This window comes from Pseudopodoces humilis, chromosome 4 (genome assembly GCF_049639895.1).
Source record: "Pseudopodoces humilis isolate 2021_Gansu_Grassland_sample_001 chromosome 4, ASM4963989v1, whole genome shotgun sequence".
In the NCBI taxonomy this organism is placed as follows: domain Eukaryota; kingdom Metazoa; phylum Chordata; class Aves; order Passeriformes; family Paridae; genus Pseudopodoces; species Pseudopodoces humilis.
The window spans coordinates 11,510,852-11,535,414 of NC_142203.1; the positions used below are offsets into that span (position 1 = coordinate 11,510,852).

General features: G+C 37.5%; 1 protein-coding gene across 1 annotated transcript; it reads right to left on the minus strand.

Moving 5' to 3' along the window:
• Positions 1 to 766: 766 nt before the first annotated feature.
• Positions 767 to 2,110, minus strand: LOC148184433 (endogenous murine leukemia virus Env polyprotein from Emv-2 locus-like). Its single transcript, XM_088054603.1, has one exon. It carries the CDS (start codon positions 2,108 to 2,110, stop codon positions 767 to 769), a length of 1,344 nt encoding a protein of 447 aa, XP_087910729.1.
• Between the last annotated feature and the right edge of the window lie 22,453 nt (positions 2,111 to 24,563).

The window sequence follows — 24,563 nt, forward strand, 5'->3', positions numbered from 1 at the left end:
AGTGCGCTCTGAGTCAGATTTGCACAATACATTAATGTATTATGTATTATAATAATATATGTATGTAATATATGTAATAACATATTATTATGATGTATCATTAATGGAAATGGGACCCACTGAGAGCTTCAGTGGAAATCCTTCCAAAGACTTCAATACAACCAGGAATTACCCTGTTTTTCATAGTCATCCAGAAAATAAGAGACTTTCTTACATAAGCATTGAAGCAGTTTTTACCGAGGATCTAAAATATTAAAATAAATATTGCAAAAATCCATGTAAATATATCTACACATGTATGTTTCCAAGATCCAAAACTAGGTCTGCTTACCATCTGAGTACACATATATATATATATATTAGTACCTATCCTGTTGCCTCGGAATGAGGCATAGCGACCTGGTTCGTGGGCAACACGACGGCTAAACTTACAGGCCTGTCGGGCTAATCACATGCTAACACCAATGTGGTGGACTGTGAAGAGCGTTTATTTCCGGTGCGCAGGTATTTATATAACCGAGGTATGATGACGTAAGCACCGTGACATTATGGGTTATAGAACTCTGGAGAAAGAGGGGCCCTATCTTCCCGTACAACGCGAGATCTTCCAATCGGCGTTCCCTATCTGACTGCATCATCTCCCCCCCTTCTCCATGAACAGAACTTTACAACTGAACGACTTTTGTAATTAACAACAAACCATGAACTTGTTAGTAATAAACATGAAACGAAACCGCGGTGTGTTAGTACGAACTATCATGCAAACTCAGGTTAACTGTCTCTGTTCTAAATATAAAATGTCTATTTTATCTAAGTGGGTTTTTATAAACTGGGCTAACTTATTAAGGAGACAAGGACCAAAAATAAGTACGAACACAACAACGATAACTGGTCCTGCTAACGTGGAAACAAGGGTAATAATCCATGGGGATTGGTTGAACATTGAACTAAACCAGTTTTGCTGAGAGCGTTGCTGACTACGCTCTTCAAGTCTTTGTTGTAGCTCTGCCATGGACTGCTTGATTGGCCCGGAATAATTGGCATAGAAACAACACTTCTCGTCCAAGGCAGCACACAGACCTCCTTGGTGCATGAGTAAGATGTCCAGTCCTCGTCTGTTCTGCAGCACGACCTCTGCAAGGGAGTTGAGGGATCGCTCTAAGTTGGAGATGGATTCTTGGATTCTGTGTAGGTCTTCGTCGACTGTTGTCTGCAGTTGGGCTAGACCCTGGTTCTGAGTCATCAGGGCTGTGGCACCTGTCGCTGCACCTGTTGCTCCTAGACCTAACAGTACTGCAAGACTGACGGCGGTGATTAGTTCTCGTTTGTGGCGTGGGAAATCTCTCTCCTGGTGGTAGGGTAATTCATACCAGGGTAATCCAATACCAGGGAAGTAAAGGATCCTAGGGATAATGACCACTTGGACACAGAAATCGTTAGTTTCATCAAAGTGTTTGATGGAAATACATGGGATGATACCTGTGGAGCTACAGGCCCAAATTCCCGAGGTTGCTGGAATTACCCAGGACTCGGTCTTATCTAGAGTCACAGGAGTGCCACAAATCTCTTCATGGCGTTGTATTGCCTGTCTGTTGCCTATGCAAACGCCTTTGCCCGAAACTTGCTCTAGTGTGATTCCCTTGCGAGGGATGTTCCACAAGCATCGCTTGAGGTCATTTGCTCTGGAGTAGCTGAACATGGCATTAAGGGCTACCCCTTCATAAAAGGGCAGGTAGGCATCATAGCAAAGCAAACAAGAATGGGTAAGGTCTGGCTTTGTTGCATTTAGCGATAGAAATGCGGCATTTAGCATGCGATGAAAGAGGGCATGAGACGTCAGTTCAAGCACACCATGAAGTACTGATGTGGCACTAGTGAGGCTAGGCATGGGATTGCTATTTATGGGATTGTATTGTTGGGCTACAACTCTGTTGGGTCCGAGAGCGGTGTGGTGCGGTGGTGAAGCTCTGATAATTTGAACCATCGTGCTTGGATCTGTATCCCAACTATGAAGGAATACTGACCACTTTCGTCCTAGCGACCAGTTGGTGTCCTGAGGTTGCAGGACTGTTACATTCAGGTGGGAACAGCTTCCTTTAGCAGTGATCATACCGCTCTTTCCAAACATGGGCTGCTTGCAGCCTTTGGGCTAAAAAACCCACGTCTAGGAAACTATCTTTCCTAGCTGGTGTCCACTGGTTACTGGTGATGATGGTTTCACAACACCAATACCCACAAAACCCATATCCAGGATAGGTGCAATAGCTTTTACCGGGGTTGACACTAGGGCACCAGTATGTTCCCCAATTAATGTAGGAAAAAGGTTTTCCCTGACTAGGGTCAATTCCAATTCCATCGGTGTTAAATATATCGCTAATGTGAACGATGAAGCTAGGGGCATTAGACACAGTTTGGGCAATTACTCTACCGTCCAAGGGACTGCGACATGTCCAGGTGCACGGCTGGCAAGGATGCACATCCAGTTCTCCCTGTCCAACGCGAGGCAGGCTTAGAAACAGGAAAACACAAAGGCACAGACGCTGTTGTGAAACTGCTGATGTCCATGTCGAGGACGAGAAGCGAGGTCGACGTGGAGGATTATAGTGGTAGACCTGTTAAAAGAAACTCTGAGGTTTCATTAGTTAAGTTATACAGCACAGGCTTTATTGATTTCAATGGACACCACTTAATAATGTTATCTTTCTCTACTGCGGCATACCCTCGACCTGTCAGGACCAATTTCCACCCTGATTCCCAATCCAATGCTCTCCCGACTGAGCTATTTCAGCTGCCTTCTGTCAGACCAGTCTGTCTTGCAGCCCAGCTACGACGTCCTGCACAACTCCAGAGTGATTCGTGCAGAAGCAGCACTCTTTCTTCAGGGCGGCACAGAGGTGTTTCCGTCGCATGAGCCGAAGGCTGAGATTTCGCTTTGCCCTGCAAAACAACTTCGGAGAGAGAGGAGACTGACCCCTCTAGAAGGGACATGGATCTCCCAACAAAGTCAGCGGAGGAGCCAAAGCCTTGAGTGTAAATACAAGGGCTTAGTTTACTGCAGTTGCAAACCCACGCTGTGGGCTTGTCATTTGACCGCCTGCTCTGACTGGTGTCTGGGTCAGTGCCGGAAGTCGACTGACTCGAGGTTTCCGGGCTATGGTGCCTTTTTGTTGGGCTCCGCCCTCTCCCTTTCCCAGGGACTGCTTTCTCCCCTCCCTTTCTCCGCCTTCCTTCCAGCGGGTTCTTTTCCTTACAAGGAGATACTCTAGGGCACGATCTCTGATTGGACCGTGAGCTCTCCTCCCCTTCACTCTCGGCGCTGTCCACCCACCTCCCGTTAGGCTCCCGATCGCGTATGTCCGTGCGCGTTAGACACAGCCCCTTGCTCGTGTCCCCGGCGCCATTTCACGGCATGTATGGCGGAGGCCTTCCCCCGATATCTCCAGGGCCCGCAGTGTCGGGTGTGCCCCGTGACTCCACGGCATTGGTACGCCTCGGCGGCAAAGTGTGTTCCGCAGCCAAACCCGCGTTAGAGCCGGGCAGGCGGGATGGCGACTCGGGTCGCCCGTCATCATTAGATGGCCAGTTAGAATCGGTGGGGCAATCAGTAAAAGCGGTCTGCGTGGCAGCTCCAACCTCCACCCGCAGTGTAACCTTTAAACAGCTTTGAACTGCCTTCCAAGTTTTCTGCTCATGAAGCGCTTTTCGCAGCGCTTCCATAACTCTCGCCCAGCTTTTAAGGTACTCACTGGACTTGAAGCACAGCACGTCTTTCGTGAGTGCCTCGGTACACCTATCCCAGCAGTCCGGGTGTAATATATCTACCAGATCATCAACAGCGCTCAGTTCTAACAATCTGACGTGTTCAAAGTCCCCTGATTTACAATCGATACCCCACTGCTTGTGCAGTTGCAAAACTACCTTGCCGATCGACTGCATGTCGGCGGTATGGGAGCGTCCTCCCCACTGAAGTCGGTCCTGCCGCTCCAGCCGTCCCTCAGCGTCCGGCGAGACTCCCGAACTCCGGCTGCTCGAACCCGTGTATCGGGGAGCAGTCCCGGGTTTCAGCACCACTTGTTGCCTCGGAATGAGGCATAGCGACCCAGTTCGTGGGCGACACGACGGCTAAACTTACAGGCCTGTTGGGCTAATCACACGCTAACACCAATGTGGTGGACGGTGAAGAGCGTTTATTTCTGGTGCGCAGGTATTTATATAACCGAGGTATGATGACGTAAGCACTGTGACATTATGGGTTATGGAACTTTGGAGAAAGAGGGGCCCTATCTTCCCGTACAACACGAGATCTTCCAATGGGCATTCCCTATCTGGCTGCATCACTATCCAGAAATTAAAACAGCAGAATTTTAGGTCAAGATTTGGATGGGGCTTTTTATCCTCATAACTGAAACTATGTAATTCCATCACCTTCTCTATTTCGTAATAGATATACTAGCACAGCTGAAAGAGATGAACTGCATAAATCATATGAAAACTTGGAATCACTAGAGACTGGCAAATTGAAAAATTAAATTTTATTGTAATGACACTCTAAATAGCTTGTAACAAACAGAAAGCAAATAATGGATATTAAATTTGGGAACTTTCTAAAAGCTGCTAAAAGCCTGCTCTACTGAGGTGTCTGGTGTCAGAATAGGTAGAGGGTTTTACCGTCAGATGGAAGGGAAAGAGCAACAAAAAAGCAAGGAAAAGACAATAAAGTTTGCTCTGTTTTAGTTAAAAATGTCAGTACTACAACCAAATATAGATATAACTGCAAAATAAGGGTTAATTGCAAAATACAAATATTATACCTATAGTAGAACTGCAATATCAGTGTCAGCTGGGATTTTACTTGGATCTGTAAGAACAATCAGTGATGTTATATCTAACTCAACATGATTATGCATATCTCAGATTTGATCACAGCTTCTCTCCTGGAATGTCCTGGGAAAATTTCCTTCCTGCATCCCTTACACCTTCTGTTAAAGTTTAACCACCTTGTACAAAAGAAAACCTACCAGAGAGTTGTTAGCCAGGCAGTGTAAATTTTAAGACCAACGCACCTGACAGTTAGTTGTCTGAAACAAAGCTAGCATCAACAGAAATAGAAGAAAATTAGCTTACAATAAAAATGATTTTGAGTACACCAGTAGACAAACAGGGAAAAAAATCAATAGGAGGAAGAAATTATGTAAAGAATAACTATCTTATTAAAAGACAGATATTCAATAAAAGTGCAAAACCCATGCAGCTAAAACCACCATTTGCTCAGCTAAAGAGCAGTGAAGGTTCATGTGCTTGCTGCAAACTTCTAAAAGTTTAAACTGCTTTATGTTTTTACACAATATTTTGAAAGCTGTTTACCTCCATCTTACAGGATTTGTTACAAACAGACCACACCAAATTTGGATCACCCTGAACCTTTCAATATCTTTGATATGCCTAAACTCTGAATTCTAATTCTTCAGTATTAAAAGAAACTGTAGTACAACTTAGAGATATTCTTGTTCTCTTAGTTTTCTGCCTCAAAGGTAATAATAGCAATTTCTAGCTAAAGGTACCCAAATACAGAATTCTGAAAGCTTTCTAGAAATTAAATTCTGTACCTCACAATTTTCTTAGCGTATGATCATCTCTTTGAGAGATAGGTACCTCAGTATCTTGGTGAGGTATCTTTAGGCACACAGTGCTCTCCCATCCTTCTTTCTCTTCCTGTTATGTAAACACCTGCCATTTGAACTGTGCTATCAGTGAGGTTACCTGAGAGAAGTGAGAGCCTTACTTATGTAGCTAACTAGTTGTCACTTTTTCCAAAAGAGTTTGATAAGAGACCTTGTACCTTGGTATAAACAATACTAACCCCTAGTATGTAGTGTACATGTATGTCACAGTTATGTCACAGCATATTATGGTAGATTAGTACTAATTTTTGAAGCTTTTGTTCTGAAAGGAGCCCTTCATGACTTCATTTGTTCTTTAAGGCAAACTTGATGAGATCAGCTGTATCTAATCTTAAAACATAAATTCTTACTAATATTAAAGGTTATCTTTATTATGTAGAAGACATAATCAAGTAACTTCGTTAGCTTTATTGCAGGAGTGGTATCTCCAGGCTTCTCTGAATTTCACCTGAATTAATATTAAATACAAATTGTTCGTTTTCTAGACAATTAAAAAGATGTTCTTGTTTACTTCCCATGAAACAACTCAGTAGCCTAAAACAAAACAGCTGCATTATTGAGAGACCGCCAGCTTACTCACCAGCCTTCACAGAAGTAAACGTGAACACCGTTTCTTTCTATCTTTAGCACACCTTTTCTAGGGTTCTACAGGGTCTGCGGGCAGAGCAAGTTACTATTGGCTAATACACACAGGTTTTCATTCTTTCTCTTATCCACAAGGATATTGTTTTGCTTTACTCTCTTTTCTCCATGAAGGTTTCAAGGACTTTAGCCTTTAATATCACTACTTATTTCAAAGGCTGGTTTGCGCAGACAGGCCTTTACTAATATATAAAATATATCAACACTGCATAAAGAAATTAAATCTGTCCATGAGATAAGGAATGTATATACTGTTTTGTAATAGTACAATTCAGAACCCTACAAATAGACAGTGGAGCAAAGAGAAATAGCTGGCGCCTGCCTTTGCACCAATAACTTCTCCATTACAATTAGCAGTAAATGTTTCAGCTCTATGTATTTATGTAGATACATGATGTTTACAGTTAAATAATGATTTTCATACATTTTCTTCAACAGCAAAACATGCTGTCTTCTTTTGATGTCTAAAGATTTTAGATTTTTATGTATTTTTCATATATTTGTAGTCTTGTTGATTTTTAATACATAGCTGTACAGATTCTAGTAGTTCTCCTGCCCTCTCTCACAGTTTATCAAACCCTTATTAACATATTCTTGAAATTCTGTTAAGTCTTATTCTTAAGAAGAGAATTTCTGATAAGGTCATTTTGTTTTCCACTAGAACTTAAGAGACAAAACAAGAAAATAGGGCAAAGAAGCCCCTGCACCAGCTCCAAGGGGCTGACATAAGGGTGGGTTCCAGGGCCAACTGATTTCCTATTGGATGTGCCTTCTATATGTAGTATTTAATGATATAAATTATTGAAATTATGGAGCTTATATACACATATACATATACATATAAAAATTGTAGGAATCCTTTATCATTTGTGCATTTAGCCATATTTGTGCATCTGAAAGCTTTCATTAAAGATCTGCTTTTTATCTTACCATTTTAATACTCTTGCAAGTTTTGTCTTTTGAATCCAGGCAACATGTTTATCAACTAACTGCTTGAAAGACTTGGAATTCTAAACCAATGCTCAAACAACATATGTGCAAATATACTAATATTTCTATTAAATGTAAAGCTTCTTCCGTTTTCTCAAGCTTTTTTCCATCTTTTCAATGAGTATATCTGTTACCACTGAAGATGAATAGATCACATGGACACAGGTCGAGGTGTGGCGAAAGAAAGAGCAGAGTTTATTTTTCCCCCCAGGATTTATAGGCTTCTGACCACAGCCAGGGATTGAATGGTCAGGATAACACTTTCTCACTGCACTGGCCATGACAGATGCCCATCACAAGATGTGTATCAGAAAGAATGTACACATATCTATGTTTACAGTTACTGTCCTGGGAAAGTCCTTAGAAAACTATGTCAGCAAGCTCAGAAGCTGAGTTTTCAGGGCGACATATATCAGATCAAAGTTTTGACGTATTTAACACAGTATTATTTTCTCTGTAAGACTGTGTGTCTTACAGAGTCTTGAGTGTGTAGTTTTCTACTTTCTGTATTCATGGTACTTTACGTGCTATGAGTTCACTACTGTCAGATTAAATATGGCTTAGTTTTCGTTCTACTTCATGACTAGAGGGGAAATCTATTTGCAACATCAGCTATATTAACATCACATTTTTTCATGCACATATTTTAAATTTAGTTTTAAAAAATTCTTCATCTTTCTTGTGATTTCTGAGATGGATTCACCTTCTGACCACTGTGCAAAGTCAGTTTAATGTGATATGGAAGCTTATGAAAAATGATACCATCTGCTAATACGTCCTGCACTTCCACCCACCTTCCAAGAAAAAAATAATCAGATGTTATAATATTTACAAGAGCATTAGCAGTTTGATGTTTTGTTTTTTCATTGATGCTGGTTTTGATTAGCCAATCCTTCTGTCTTCGATCTGTTTTCTACTGTTTTTATCCTCTCTCTAATGTCAGATGCTTGTTGATATCCAATAAGGAGTAAGATTAGGAGTAAGGATTCCATTAGGAGTAAGACTCTCCTTTCCTTGGCAAATTTTTATTATGTTGGTAAGGCATTCTTTTCCTGAATGTCCTTCACTCTAAATCTTTTGCTCTGGATTTCTTACCACAGATTGAAAAATTGTAAATTTTTCTTTTGAGGCTCAGATAATTAAAAGCACTTTTACTTCCCTTTCTCCTCCTCATAAAAAATCTTGTTCTCATATTGTTCCTTCTTTGATGCAAGACAGTGATGTCCTCAGAAATGTTATATTAATTCACAGTTATCTTCCTCTGCACAAATTTACTTTCACTTATTAAGAAAGTTGGTGGCTTCAGCACTAGTTGTAATGAAATACATGTCTATTGATGTGACTTTTTATTTATGTCCATTGCTTTCAGAAGCAGAATAAAGTAACATTTTTGTCATTATTACCTGTCTATCACATCTTTAGGGCTGTTCAGCTTTGAAGGGCTTTAATTAAGCTATTCTTTCATCCAAGGTATTCTCTGAACAGTGCTCCCAGAGATCACAGTTCAGAAGGTGCTCAAAGCAAAAGACCATTCACTAAGCTCCTGCTGATTGGAATTTATAAACTCTCTGTAATGTCAGAGCCTATCTCATGAAGTCCCTGCCATTACAGAGTTAATGATACAGGTCTCCGTTTATTATTGAGATTACTGACTTTTGTCCCTACATAACCAGATCCTTTAACCCACCCTGCTGCTGGATCTTTTTTCTCTAGTCAAGCAACCAGCCATTCTTCTGTCCCAGCCAGTGGTGTGGCTGTCCTTTCCCTTCAGTAAGAGGGCCACGTGTTTTCTGCATTTGTGCATTACAAGCCAAACTAGCACTCTTTATTTTAACAGTCACACGTGCCGTGAGTTTAACATTTGTGCTGGCATTGCTGCTGCATGTTCTCTAGATTAGATGGTCTGTGTGGGGAGGTTCACCACTTTAAATAAAACAATTTTTTTCTCTTCCAAGCTTTTCTTCTGTAGAGCAAACAAAACTAGAAACTCATTTCACAGGACTTGTAGCTATGCACATGTGTTATTTGTGATCTTTAAAATTTATAAATCATGGATATATGCCCATGCAATACTGGGAAAAGGTTACTAGCACAAACTTAATTAGGAATACTTGGAATATTTTCAGAGCATCAAGTACCTTTTGCTCAGATTGGTCCTCCAGAAAAGTCTGATCAGGCCTATCCCACACTCAACTCAGACACACCAGAGTTTTCTTAATCTAGAAATGACATAATCCCATATAAAAATATTAAAAACACAGTATTCCTGCTATTTTTATATGCCCTTTTACTATAGCAAAATGTAATTAATAAACCAGTTTGGATTAAATTTTTATTCTTGACACTTGTACTACAAGCAGAAGAATAAATATTGAGTTATTCTTATATTGTCCTTTAGGAAGAATGTATGTGGAGGCTTTTTAAGGTTGCTGTAAACACTTCATACTGACAACACAACTCTGGATGAAATTTTATTTTCAATATGAAAATAAAGAGCTTTTAAAATAAGGACTGCATTAAAAGTTTACCAAAAAATAAATTTCATTTAAATATGAGCATTTGTATAGTTTGTAATATTCTACTTTACCTTATTTATCCATAGTCTACCTATCAATTTTCCTTCACTACCAAGTTGAAAGGCAAATTTTCATTTCAAATTTATTTTTTCAGTTTCTGTTTTCTTCCTTGTGTCTTACAGAAGTCCCTCTAAATATCTGTTTTAATGCTACATTGTTCATTGTCCTAAGCAAAACTAGACAACTTGAAATTTACAATTAACAGAGTAGTGGTATTTTTAAAATCAAATGCATAGGGAGGGTGTAAATCTGAATGTCAACCCAGGCACTCAAAGTATATGGAAACGTGTTTTGTTTCAATGTTGCTACATTGCATTTAGAACTTAATCCTCTTTACTGCTTGTATAAGTTAAGTTGTTCAGTTATCTCCTTCTGAGTCTACCATGTCTCAGCCGGTGTAGTCACTCTTCCCAGTACTCTGGGAGCAGTTTTGTGTGAAACATTTCTTTCACTGAAATACTTTTATTTTTTGAACCCTGGAAATGTTGTAGATCAACTTTCTTAAGAGTATCCCTATGCCTTTACTGCCTACAAACACGTTTCAGATTTCTGTTGATCCTTAACACCTTGTTACATGTCTCAGGTATGATTTGCCTCCCTAAATGGCCTGAAGTCCTGATGCAATTTCATGCAGACAGGTTTCTTATTAGACAACATGTTCCTGTTTAAGGCTTGACAGCATGAATCCAGATGAATTGGTAAAATACTATCAATTTTGAGGGTAGGCATCCCTATGTTTCTTCCCGTGCCAAGACATGCCTGTAAATTTTGCTGCATTTATGCTGTAATATTAATTTCCCACATTATTCATAAGGCCTTCTTAAAGGCCTATCACTAATCATCATGTGAGTATATTAAAGCTTTCACTTCCTCTGTCTCCATCTCCTTGCATGTGTCCTTGCATGTGAGAGAGTTGGTTGTCAGAGGAGAAAACAAACTTTCCTAAAAAAGCATGCATAGCTTCTCCATGTCCCTCATTGTGTACTCAGAGATAAGCTACCTCTAGGAAGAAACTACTGATCTATGAAAATAAGCTAGCTGCTGACATGTAATCTCACAGCTTTCCTGCTGGCTTGCCTAACGTTATACAACAGATACTTCTGAAAGCATGATTTCCCAGCCCAAACCTGACCAGGTAAAAAGGAGAAAGGCTGTATGGCAAGCGAAGCACACGTATTATCCTGCCAGGCCAGCAGTAAGCAATTGACCATGTTTTAAGAAATAGCACAGGAATAATCTCATTAAGTAGCTTACATCTGCAATGCCAAACTGAACTTCTGATGTGGGGTCACTAATATGTTTTACTACAGCAAGGTTTCATACAAGATCCAGGGCACACAGCAAAAAATTGAGCTTCTAATGCATGATGGAAGTGGCAGTACAAAGTGGAAGTTACAGTGTGATACTTGGGTTTTCCACTATACCAAACATCAGAACATTATGTGCCTACTTTTCTCCATGTCAAAAAAAACTGTAATTTTTTTGAAGTGCTACAGAAAAAGCAAAGACAAAGAAAACAAACAAACAAACAAAAGACCCCCATATTTGCACAGACTTTATTAAACTTTCAAGATACAACTTAATTTTCTTATTAGTGTGATCTGTTTTCAACCTCAGACTTAGTAATATGTGATGCACCGTACAATGTATTTCACAAAGGTAATGATATAATTTGTGTTTGGGGGGTAGCCTTTCTATAGATCCTGTCTAACTTTTCACTCACTATTTTTTGATGTCTTTATTCAAAGGTCTACAGCAATTTAAAGGGTGTTAGTGCTGCTTTTCTAAAATGGCTTATCTAAACAAGAAAAAACATAATTTTTAAATGCTAATAAGATAAATATGTTGATTTACTTGTAATTAAGGTATAATAACTTTTAATAAAATTGTATTCCAGCTTTTACTTCAGTCAAAAAGACAAATAACTGAGAACAATCACATAGAAGAGATTTAAAGGTGAAAATTCATTTTCAGAAAGGAATTATTTGAGACTACAAAACTCAGTTGTGTAAAGGTTTGACATAGGTGAGAAGCCAAGAGTTATATCAGTCAATGCATCCAACTCCTTACAGTCTTTGACATTGTCGGATCACTGGAAAGCCACAGAAATTAGTGTTCATCCTTTAAAGAGCAGAATTCCTAAGACCACCTTCAGTGTAGGAGTGGATGTTGGCTTGTGGGGTTTTTTGGTGCTTGAGGGTTTTGGGGTTTTTGTTTGCTTGTTTGTTTTGATTTGGTTTGGTTTGATTTTTTTTTGTTCTGTTTTTCTTGTTTGGATTTTGTTGGGGGGGGTTTCCCTACCTTATTTGTTGTGTGTTTGTTTGGGGAACAAAACACACACATCCTGGCTTGAGTGGGTTGGAAGTTATGAGAAAAAAATATCACTTTTTAACTGCATTCCCCACATACAATGACAAAAAAACCCCAATCAAAACAACAACAAAAACAAACCTTAAAAAACCCCACAAAACATAAACAAATAACGAAAAATCCCAAAGAAGCAAAAATAATCCCCATGAAATCTATATTTTCCCACCAGGTATTGTCATTAATACACAGAAGAATGTTTCTCATTGCTGAACAGCTCTGTTTTGTTTCAGTTTCAGCATTCTCACAGCTACAGGTTTCTCAGAAAAAGTTCTTTAATTTAAGTAGTCCATTATCTTGCTTACAGAAAAGGCATTCAAATACACACATTTTCACTGCTTTTAAAGGAGGTTAAGAAAATTTCTATATGATATTCTTACTGCTTGCAGCATTTTAAAAGATTTAAAATGGGGTTTGGGTTTTTCCTTGGATTTTTGTTTGTTTGATTTTATTTTCCCTGCCTTTCTGAAGGAGATAGCGGTCCTTTATATCAGCAAGACATTTTTCTTGAATAACAGTAAGCAAATACAGATGACAACAGTGGTCGTTTAAACTGATCCAGCCTATTTGTCAATAGTGAGACAGGGCAGAAGATGATACAGATTCCATTTGATTTTACTACAGCGCAGGAATTTTTACCCTCCTAATATATCAGAGGTATTTTTCTACATTTGTATCAAAAAATGACTTGCCAATTGATTTTCCTTGGGTCAGATAAGATAGCGTGTCTTTTCTGCAACCAAAGACAGAGATAAATCCGTGTAGGGGTGTAGTTGACAAGCAAGGGAAGTCTGAGCTATTATTTACACACCATTTGACAAAGACAGAAACTGCAACATTAACTTTTTTTTAATCATGGCAGGTCACACATGTTCAATCACACTAAACAGCCCTATTTACTGAAAAGCCCTTTAGGTCTCAGAGCTCGTCTCACAGAGATTCTTCAGGATCTCCAAAGCACAGATACCTATTACCTCAAACTTGTCTCTGTTAGAAAGCAATGTGCTCACTCCTTTCCAATGTATATTAACGCCTTTATTGGCAGGACTATCTAGGTGATAGATAATGAGGGTTCATTTTACATCTTTGTTATCCTACAGTGCCTGGATCTGTATCATGCAAGGGGTTTTCTAGCAGCTGCAGCTGAAATTGGTGTCCAGTAAAGGTGCTCTGTGCTGTTCCATTAAAATCCAAAGGCAGTTCCAAGTGTTAGTAGACAGCAGAGTTGAAATACAGCCTCTGCTCTTGCTGTCTGCAACTATACTTCTTGGTGAAAGTAATTGCAATATTTCTTGAAGACACAGACATTCAGGCACCTTGAGGAGAAAACTATAGCATGAATACATGGTTTGTGACTATCAAAAGACTGTCAAAAGGGGAAAGTGCAAATAAAGTTTCTGAAGAGAGATAGTAAAGACACATCCAGCAGGTCCACAAGTCATAAAAGCAGACCACTTAAAAAAAAATAGACCACAGAAGTTTAATTTTTCTCAAATGTAAAGGAGTAAGAGGTGTTGTGAATTTGACCCGTGTTCTTACAGACTTCTACAATTTGAGACTAACTTAGAAGCCCCTGCCTTCTGGCTCATATCTAAATATCCTCTGTTACACCATTCTTGTGCTCTTTCAATGAATGCTTCTGGCAGAAGCACTGGCACTGATGTAATGAAATCCTCTTCTCTTGCTGATCAAAGAGAAAATACAGTAGTAGCTTCAGCACACATTTGCACCCCACTCATCATGGAACTGTCCTACAGGCTAAGTGACATCCAGCTGTCCTAAAAGAAATCATACTGGCTTCGAATATGGTGTTTTTCTTTTGTCCTTGATCTAGACCAAAATTTCTCCAGGAATTACCATGGAAAGCTGATTGGAGTTTACAGCTTATCCCAAGCAGAACATCTCATTCCCTAAGAAAACACACCAGTGCTCTCTCTTTGGGCCAGCATCTGCAAATCAGTGGTAAGAGTACTGTATCTTGTACCATGACTGAAAGAGAAACCCATTATTCTACATACCTGTATTTGGTTGTAATACAAAACACTGGATTTGGCTTTCAGAAAAGAAAATCAATATATAGAAGGGAAGCATAAACTAAGTAGCAAAACACAGATTAACCATCTTTGTCCTGTATTAACATTCTTCCCCTCATATTTAAGCCCTCCATATAATTATTTTTACACTGAATAAAAAAAATATTTTTTTTTAATTGAAAACAAATTAATTGCCCTTTAAATGCACATTAAAACTGCTGGAATGAACCCTATATTTTAACATCCAATTTGGATAATCATTTCTGTACTGTAGAACTAGCATTTGCATCATATAATGAGAAGAATGGGATAACAATTACTTTGCCTTACTGAATAGGTAAGTAAATTGAGCTTGAAAATCCCTATAAATAGTAACCATGGATTTTCCCATAGGAGGCTTAACGAAAATACTGGTCCGTCTCTTTGAAAAAAAAAAAAAAAAACAACACACACTTTTTTCTTTAATAAGTGTGGATTGTGCATTTTAGTTAGAGCTAACAGACTTTCTCCCTGTAGATGACCAGCTTTCTTTGAGTTACTGGCCCCAGAAATAAATTCTGAGATTAGGAAGCCTCCATTTATATGGATGAGAGTTGAAAGATGAAAAGTAAATGCATGAGTTCTCTAGTTTTGACCTGTTCTGGGAAGTAAAATCAGTACAAATGGAACAAAAATAGTGACTAAATTCAAACATTCCATTTCTTTCAAAAACCCAATGGAAAACATTTTTCAGATAGCGATACGAATTACTGTCATAAGTGAATGCCAAGGAGAAGTGTTAAGTCCTACCCCAAAGAATCACTTTTTAAAGAGAATTTACAGAGTTAGATTATATATTACAATAAGTTTACCAATTTTAGTAGTTGTCTTATCTTAAAAATAGAGAAAATATTTTTTGACTCTCTGTTCTCACAACTTATCTAAATTGCCCTTCCCTTTCTCAAGTTTTCTGCTTCTGATTAAAAGAAAGGTGGCAGTCAAAATATTAACATTAAAAACACATCCCCCATATCAAAATTAATTGAAAACCTATTTCATAGATATGCCAGTTCTTGAACAATGTGTCTCATCTATATAAGTCATGTTAACTTAGTTTTGGAACATTATTGCTGAAGTTCCCAGAAAGTCAGTGAGTTTTTGCATACCAGGCTTAGGAGCATTTATTGTTTTTCTCTGCTTTGGACTGCAAGTAAAAAGGTGGGTGAGGTTTAAGAAAAACTATATCGATTCATAGAGAAACTAATGGGGTTAGAAGGCAAAGTTATGAGAAACTTCCATGTGTCAGGTGCAGAGAAGGGGAACTAAATGAACCAGTCACTGATATTTGTTAATTCTGTATTTCATTATATTTATATTTATATTTATATTTATATTTATATTTATATTTATATTTATATTTATATTTATATTTATATTTATATTTATATTTATATTTATATTTATATTTATATTTATATTTATATTTATATTTATATTTATATTTATTTATGGGCATGTTTACTATGTGCAATTCTGGGGAAGTTACTGGTGCTATAACTGTGCCTGGGATGAGTAAATTTCCAATGTGACCACTTGAAGCTTTAGCATGGAAAAGTTTCCAGATAATAGAGATGAAGACAGTATTTTCGTACACTTGAGAGCTGAAGATGGGACTACAAGTTGTGACACTCTTTCTGAAGAGTAGAAGCTCTTGAAGACAATTAAGCCCAATGGAAAAGAAGACTTAATATAGGAAATTAGTAATACATGAAGCCTTGCTGGGTAGACAACACAGTTACAGGGTTTTACAATGAAGGGAAAACTACAAGTGGTAGAAAGCTGACTCAGCTGTCTCAAAGATATGAAAACTAAGTATTTGAAAACATAATTTTTTTCTTTAGGAAAAGGGTTGTTGCTTGTATCCTACTTTGTCTTCTTGCCCTCATTTTCCTTGCTCTCTCTCCTAAAATGTTGGTATGTTAAGGACGTTTCGTTCATCCCAGCAGCAGAGACAAAGAGTTCATTGAACACTTATGCTTACACATCATTTCCTCAATTTTCCCAGTGAGTTTTCCAACAGTATTTAATAATGACAAAGAGAAATCCAGTGCAGTCCATATTGCCAATTCAAAGTTACTAAATTTTCTAAAGGCATAGTGCTGAATGAGACAAATACTTCTTTTGGATGCATATAGCTGGCATTTGTCAAGAAAAGACCTAACAGGATACCCAAAGAGCTAGTTAAAGTAGTTTTGAAAGCATAATACAAGGTAAATTGCAGTTAAGTTTCCAGTATGTTTTCCATTCTTAGTCTGGGTTCCTTAGTGGCAGCAATGGGATAAATCAGCTTCTTTATTCAGTTTTTGCAGGACTAGGACAAAAAGATACTTGTCAGTTGAAGAAAATGTAAGCTTAAGTGTCGTTCTAATTAGGAACAGTGGGAAAGAACGACACAGACTCTTAAGGGAGTCAGAACAGGAGAATATCCTAGTTTATTGCTCCAGGCCTGTTTTATAGACAGATACGTGGAAAGTACAGAAAGGAAACTCTTATTGGTTAGTAAACTGCTACATTACCATCATTGGTCAGTGGGGCTCACCACCCCCCTGACTTTCTCCTGCAAGGAAAACAAGGAATAGAAAACAACACCTGCAAGGCTGTTTTGTGTCCCTGAGGATTGTTTTGATTCCTCCTTAAAACTTCCCAGGCTACTTTCTCAGGCTGGACTTGAGAAAGCTATGTGGCCTGTAATTTGTACAGGCACTGTGGTTCAGATTTAGCATCCATACTTAAGTTAAAATGAAATGGAAGCAAAAACACAAAGATAAATATTTATCTGCCTTTTTACATTGTTTATTATGTTTGTACATTACTCATTGAAGTACACTAGATGATAGTAATAAAAAAAAGTTTACAGAAGTCAACATTCCATTGAAGTGGAAATAATAATAGAAAGCTTTGTAGAACAGTGTGGTCATATGCAAAATCACTTCCTCATAAACATTTCTCTAAGGAAAATAGTTTGCCAATTAGATTATAAAACAAAGCCCCCAGTGACACAAGGATGTTGTTTAACACAGAGTCCTCTGTAAATTAAAATCTGAGTAATGAAAATAGTAACTGTAAAACTTGATTGAAATGGATCGGTTTGGAAAGCTTAAATTTAAAATAAAGATACCAAAATTTTAACTAAATACACTTGCAGAAGAATTTCCAGGCTTTTAATACTGCAACATGCAGTATTAAATAACATGTTATTCCCCTGAGTAGAGGAATTTAGTGCCTGTCAGTCTTATTAAGAAATCACAAGATATGAGACTCTTATTGGATAAACTATCAGTTTGTCACATTAAATTCTGCATTCACTCTTGTGCTCTTCATATCAGAAAGGGCAGGCCTGAAGTAGATGTGCTTCATGGTTCCATTTTATAGGACATAGCACACTTAATTTTTCATCTGACTTTTTTTTAAAGATATGGCTTCAAAACAGTAATAGGTTTGAAGTTTTCACTTCTAAGCCTGATTGTGTTCTGCTTCCATTTGTTCATTAGGAGGTCATCTTTACATGATCATATACTGTTTTTCCACATGCTTTAAAGAAGGAAATGAAACAAGATATTCAATTCACAGAAACAAAAATACAACTTAGGAAGCAAGTCAATTAATTAAGAGTAGTGAAAATAAGGGGAAAAATATGAATTTATTTACTGAGAAATGAATAAACAAAAAAAAACCTAAAATCAGACAGTGTATACCTATGTGTGACTACAACAGCAGAAGAAATTTATTTCAGTGTGGAGTAAAAACTGGTTTTCCCACTACATTTGCACTGAAGAAGAGAAACAGATGTAAAAGTAAATGAGTAAAAACAGAGGAAGTAGGACTACATATTCTTAAGTCTTGAGAGGTATACACACTGTTACTTTCCTGATTCAATATTGATGAAAATGTCAGAGGGCATGAAACAAAATTTAGCATTCAGATAAATTTCTGGATCAAAGAACATGATTTATAGAAATCTGAGATGTGAAGCGTTTCAATCATATAAAATCCTATACTAATAAACTCATTGTATAAAAGGATTATTCATCTGAGAGGGCAAGAACTCAAGGAAGTACTTCTATATACCTACACATAGTTGGCCTCTTACAACAGTCCAAGAACACGGCACGTAATCCACAGTATTTAAACTATTTAAAGCAACTTTAATGCAAATTTTTCCACCTTTGGATGCTCTTTGGCCTGGCTTTTTAAGTGAATAGATAGGTTGCAGTATGAATCATAACATGGAGTGTTAGAGCGTGTCCTCTGAAAGCAGTGTTACTTTTTACAGTTGTGTAAATCAAAAGCAGATCTCATTCAGAACGACTCTGCTATGGTTTATACGTCCTCCTGCTCCCTTTCGACCGCAGTCGGGCCAGCTGCAGCCCAGAGAGAGGAGGAGATATTAATAGCAAGGACTTTGAGAATAAAACTGAGGCTCTTTCCTTCCTGGGATGAAGTCCCATCTTTATTCAGGGGGCATCTGGGGCAGAGAAAAGAGGAAAAGACTGATCCCGCCCTGCTTTTTGAAGGGTGGGAGAAGGGGGAAGAGTTACAAGTTACAACCAATAGGGAACATTACAAGGGAGGAGTCTGGGGTAGGAACTAACACTGTAGCTTCAGAGGGTATGCCTCAGGCTTCTACCATAATTCTATATACACTGCAACACACCTCACTTCCACAGATGCATTTTTTCAGTGTAACATTGAAAACTATCCTCCTGAGCACAAGTGAAAAAAGTAGTAGAAATAACATTCATTTGCCACACAATTTTGGCTACAACCTCCATCTCTCACATCTCCTGAGATAATTTTGAGACTGTGCCAACAGCTGAATTGCCACACGAAACAGAATAATGTTGTTTATTTAGGATATTTGGATTACCAAGAGATAGTTTCAGGTTGTTTCATGTGCTCCTTATGGGTTTTCAAGGAAAATATTTGATGAATATTTCCAACCTTCAACAATGCATTTTCAAAAGTCAAGCCTGTTAAAGAATATCAATATATAGAAGGGAATAAAATGTGTGAAAAGGTTTTTTTACACTCCTAGATGAGATTTTCCTATGTAGAATTAGTCTGAATATTTTCAGATTAGATCACAGAGAAGGAATGAATCTTCTGTATCCCTGTCTCTCTGTCCATCTCTCCCTACCCCCTGCACACATCTTCTACATAATGGAAAAGGAAGAAAACCTGTATATAAATATTCACATGCATATAAGGGATTTTTATATTGATTTTTTTTTACAAATCTGGCAGCAAGTTTTAGTCATATCTCTTGTCTTCTCTCAGCTCTGGGATATATTTCCTTTCAAATATTTTCATTTTGTGATGTTTCATTTAGACAACCCTCTTTTCCAAAGATGGGATTTCTAGATACCTTCACCCACTGTATGAATCCAACATCTGTAATTTTGAAAACTCGATTTACTGATTTATAGCCTTTAAAAGGTAAAGTTTCAAAGATTTAATAACTATGATAGAAGTTCTGTTCTAGAGAACCTTCTAATCAATTACATAATTCATTATAAGCCCTGTACATTGTTTACTGAGGGAACTATTGTTGGAAACATGAAGCAGTGAAAAAAATGCAAAATCATGATGCAGACACAGAAACCGGGTGGAGATCTTGTGGTTTGTGTTGCCATGGCAATGGAGAGGAACATGGAGCAAGGTGAAAGTCACATGATCTTATTCTTCTGCTTGATACCCAGAAACGTTTAGTGTAAACCAAGTATAATTTCTTTTATACTACTAACATTTCTTTTTAGTAATAACTTTATTATTTATTTACCAGCTATTTCAATTTTTGACAAATTATGCATTTGTTTAATGGGAAATATCTCGTAAAGAAAAAATAATGACTTATGGAACTGCCTGTTCCATTTTTTCTAGTAAAAATTTCTTACACAGAAAGATACTGTCCAAAAAAATTCTTCAAAGATATTTAATATGCCTTAGATCACCATTTGTTGCTTTCTCAGAAAAATTAATCACTTAATCAGTTGCTCTGCAATCTCTGTCATGGATAACTTTATTATGCACTTTCCTTTGATGCCTTGAGACGCTACCTAGAACAAAGGCTAGACAGTGTTAAAAGAATAAAGTAGGTATTTAGTAAAAGGTCTTCAAAGATACACCTGGGGCAGTACAAGTGCCCAGCTGAGGCTCCACCCAAGATGGACAATGGGTCACACATTTTCACACTTTTCTAAGTTTTGCTCCGTTTACATATTGCTGTTAATTGTCCAGTTATAGCTTCAGGTTATGAAGTCACATCCTCCCAGTTTCCTCTCCTCAGTTTGCTGCTTTTTGTATTTTTTGGGCCTGAAGCTGCAACGGTGTCCTTGGTTCTCAGGCTAGAAAATTATTGTTTTGTCTAACTGAACTGTGAGGACAACTTGCTAACATTTTCTATGGACTTCAGAGTTATACACTAATGGAGTACAGAATCTGAATAATATGAAGGCTAAAATGTAAGGTCTCAGCTGTTATTTAAGGGGAAATACAGTTCTGTGCATTTACAAATACCACATGAGTGTGCTTGAAGTTCATAAGTATTACTTGTTCTTATCATGCTATGCTTAGGAACAGTGAATATATTTTCCTTATCATTACCAGAATTGGCAGGGGGTTTTATGAAACTGAAAATAAAGAGTAATTAACTTATTAAAAAATATATAGTCCCTGTATTTTCTAGCTGTTGCTAGGTCAGCAAATTTTATGGTGAAGTTTCTGAAAAAAATTCTTAGATATTCCATTACCCTTTTTATGGTGCTGCTTTCTCAATTCTAATCTAAATTTAGACCTGTAACTATTTTAACACGATATTTTAAAAATGGAAAGTATTAGAGATTAGCATGTTCTATATAAGAGGCATTTTCAAAATGTTCATTCATGGATGAGATTCAAAATTTCCGTGCATCTCCATCACTGGTTATAAAATGGATCTCTCACTTTTACACCACTCTGCAGTGATATTATCAAGGCCTTAATAGAGACAAAGAAGATTTCACAGGGGCAACAGAGGGTTTTCAGGGGAACAGGCAAATGCTACAATAATAAGAAATAGGTATTTTTATTAATATTTTTAACAATTGCTCTAAAATGCATTTAAACTTTTTCTACATTTCACATACCCAATTAAATTCTAATTTCAGATATCTTAAAGTTTTGAGGGGGGTTGGGATGGGTTGGTTGCTTTACTTTTCTTTGTTGTTTTGTTTGTTTGTTGTGGGAGTGGGTGGGGGAGGGAATTGGTGCTTTTTTCCCCCCCTCTACTTTTATTTAAATTCCACAGTACATAGTCATTGGCTACCTGGTAGACCCTGGAAAAGTTTTGTATATTTGTGATTTTGTGACATATTTGAGCATTTTATTATGACTTCTCCAGTTTTAAATTGTGTTGTCTTAGAAATTCTCCTCTGATAGTGTAGTTTCTATCAAATGACACTGCCACGCTCTTCTTTTACAACCCTAAATAATTTTTTTTTCTATCATCATAGGCTTAATTTTTGTTGAATGAGACACCTCCCAGGTCCATTTAACCAGACATGGATGAAAAGGAATAACATTTTATCTTAGGAATTCAGATGTTTCTCAGAGAATTAAGTACTAGCTTTCTTGTACAAGAAATTTTGTGATCTACCTCATTAATCTCTGCTGTGTAAGAGAAAAGAGATTAATTAAAATTGTTTTAGAGCAGATGTAGAGAAGGGCCACTAGGATTTTTGAGAGAAAAATCCTTTTTATGAGAAGTAATAAGAAGAATTGGATTTTTGCAGTCTAACCATATAAAGGCATGATCTTCCTAAAAATGAATCTCCACAATTATATACATATTCTGAAAAATGATTGTGCAAACTAGTGTAAGAATGGATGCATGGAATGAATATTGAGGAAGAAATCTCATTGCAGAGGATTTAAATTTCAAAGAAACTCTCCTCCATTAATAATAGAGCTAGTATATAACAGAAATTCAGCTAATTTTAAGATGGAGCTTAAAAAAATTGTAAAAGGTATTTCTACTTCCTTGATTAATAGCAAGGAATAGAACACACTGAACATTAAGGTCTCATCTCCTTGTAACATTTACCTCTCTTGCTCTGCTAAACCAGGAATTTTGGCTTGTCGATTATGCTTTTCAGGACATTTTAAAGCCATGTTAAATTCCTAATTTGGAAAAGACCATTATAATGTTAACATAGTACAATTCTGTTTGTATATATATTAAGGAAAAATTTTTAAAACCTACTTTTTATTCTCAATTATTCCTTGATTTTTTCAAACTAAATGGATCATCAGTTCAGAGATTTTTTTTTTTCTTTTAAAATCAAAGTATAGAAAATGTAGAAATTCAAGGAAAAGCAAAATCTGATGTTTTGCAGCACAGTATATGTGACCATAGCAACAGCATAAAACAGCTATTATGATCAGCACCAGAGACAGGCAAAGGAGTGGTCACCATAGAGAGACACACTGAGAACCAGAGCTTAAATTCAAAGTGGAGAATGGTGTATGTAATGCCCTGCCCTGTGTCAGTTGGTTGCTTTCCTTTGATAATATTTTGGAACGACAGGAGGAGTAATGATTCCAACATGTAGTATTCTCTATCTGGAAATTAGTTGAACTCTGTATCCTTACAGAGACACCATGGCTAAAATACCTCAGCAGTGTTTCACCAAACATCTAAGGTCTCTGTAGGCTTTAAAAAATACAGAAGCTAATGAATCAAATGAAAACTGCCTCCAGGACATTTTTTTATTTCTGACATTCTCCAATAGAAAGAGGTAACTCCCTTAAACCTGTTGTTTTCTTTTTGCTTTCAAAAGACACTTTCAGAAACTGGGTATTGTTGCATTGTATATTTTTTTTTCTGGGCTTATAATAATTTTTATAACTAAGTTCATCTGATTTCTGTGCATGTGTGTGTATATATGGGAGAAATTTGTGTGGTATAATATTTGCACATAGGTACAATAGCCAGTTACCTTTCACAAGATGGGCATACATGACAATTACAAATATTCTTTTTGTTACAATTTTATTTATTAGGCACACAGAAATAATATTCCTAATTTCAGTGTAGACAGGTGTTTGCCATAGAATAGAAATAGGAACAGAATTAAAAATAATGAAGGGAGGAAATTAAGAAAAATGCATTTAAGTTGAAAAAAAACCCCATGATAATAAAAAGGATTAGGTCTTCTATTGATTCCTATTACACTCAGGTAGCTAAATGTGTTCTGAAAGTCAGTTCTCTGTAAAACTGTTAAGTTTAGACAGACTGTGGGACTAATTTTCATATGGACTTGTTCCACCACATTTAGCAGAATATCTGACTGAGGGGAGGGACCATAATATGAAAATGGTTGGAAACTAGTTGGAGTGCTATAAGAAATTGATTTTAAAGAGTTATCTTTTCCATAAATTCATAGAAGTGTCACATATTTTATTCAGGATAATAATTTCGTACTTTGCTGTAGCTTCTACAATGAGGATTATGACAGAATTTTCTGCCAGATCAACAGCTAAATGCGAAATTTTTATTTAATATACCAATATGCTTTATAGAATGTTGAAGTAAGGTCTGGCGGCTTGGAAGATATTGGGATGTAATGGAAAGATAGTAACCCCCCCTCTCTGTTAGTATGGTAATGACTCCTGCAATTAGCCAATAGCACCTAGCTGTGATGAAAGCAGATGGGAGTAACACACTGACCCTAGGTTATAAAATATCAAATTCTCCAGCAATAAACGCCATTCCGCCATCCATCACACTGATGTCTGTGGGCAATGGACCGAGTGGCCAAGGGGGGGCCACCGTGCTGTTCCTTGTACCAGGGTGTTTGCCTTGCTTAAAAGGCAACATTTGGTGCCAAAAACCTGGGAAAATTCGAAAAGCAGGATTCAAACCCAGAAAGCGAGGGTTGCCTGGAATACAGGAGCAGCGGTCAGGACCAGCTGGACTAGTCCTGGCGAGGGAGACGTCCCTGCATCCAGAAGGAAGATGGAAGCTCTGATAAATGTCAGATTGCAATTAAATTGTAAACCTAATTCTTTTACTCTTGCTATTGCAAGGCTTTTGTTTATTGAGGTCATAAATCAGCTAGAAAAGTTTATCCACCCTAAGGTGTGGGACAGATGTACTAAAACCCTTGCCGAAGAGATCGGGAGGGCGGCAAAAAACTGTCTGTTGGCCACCCTGAAATTTGGGGTCTGAGTGGCCACTCAGATTTCACAGCCCCGAG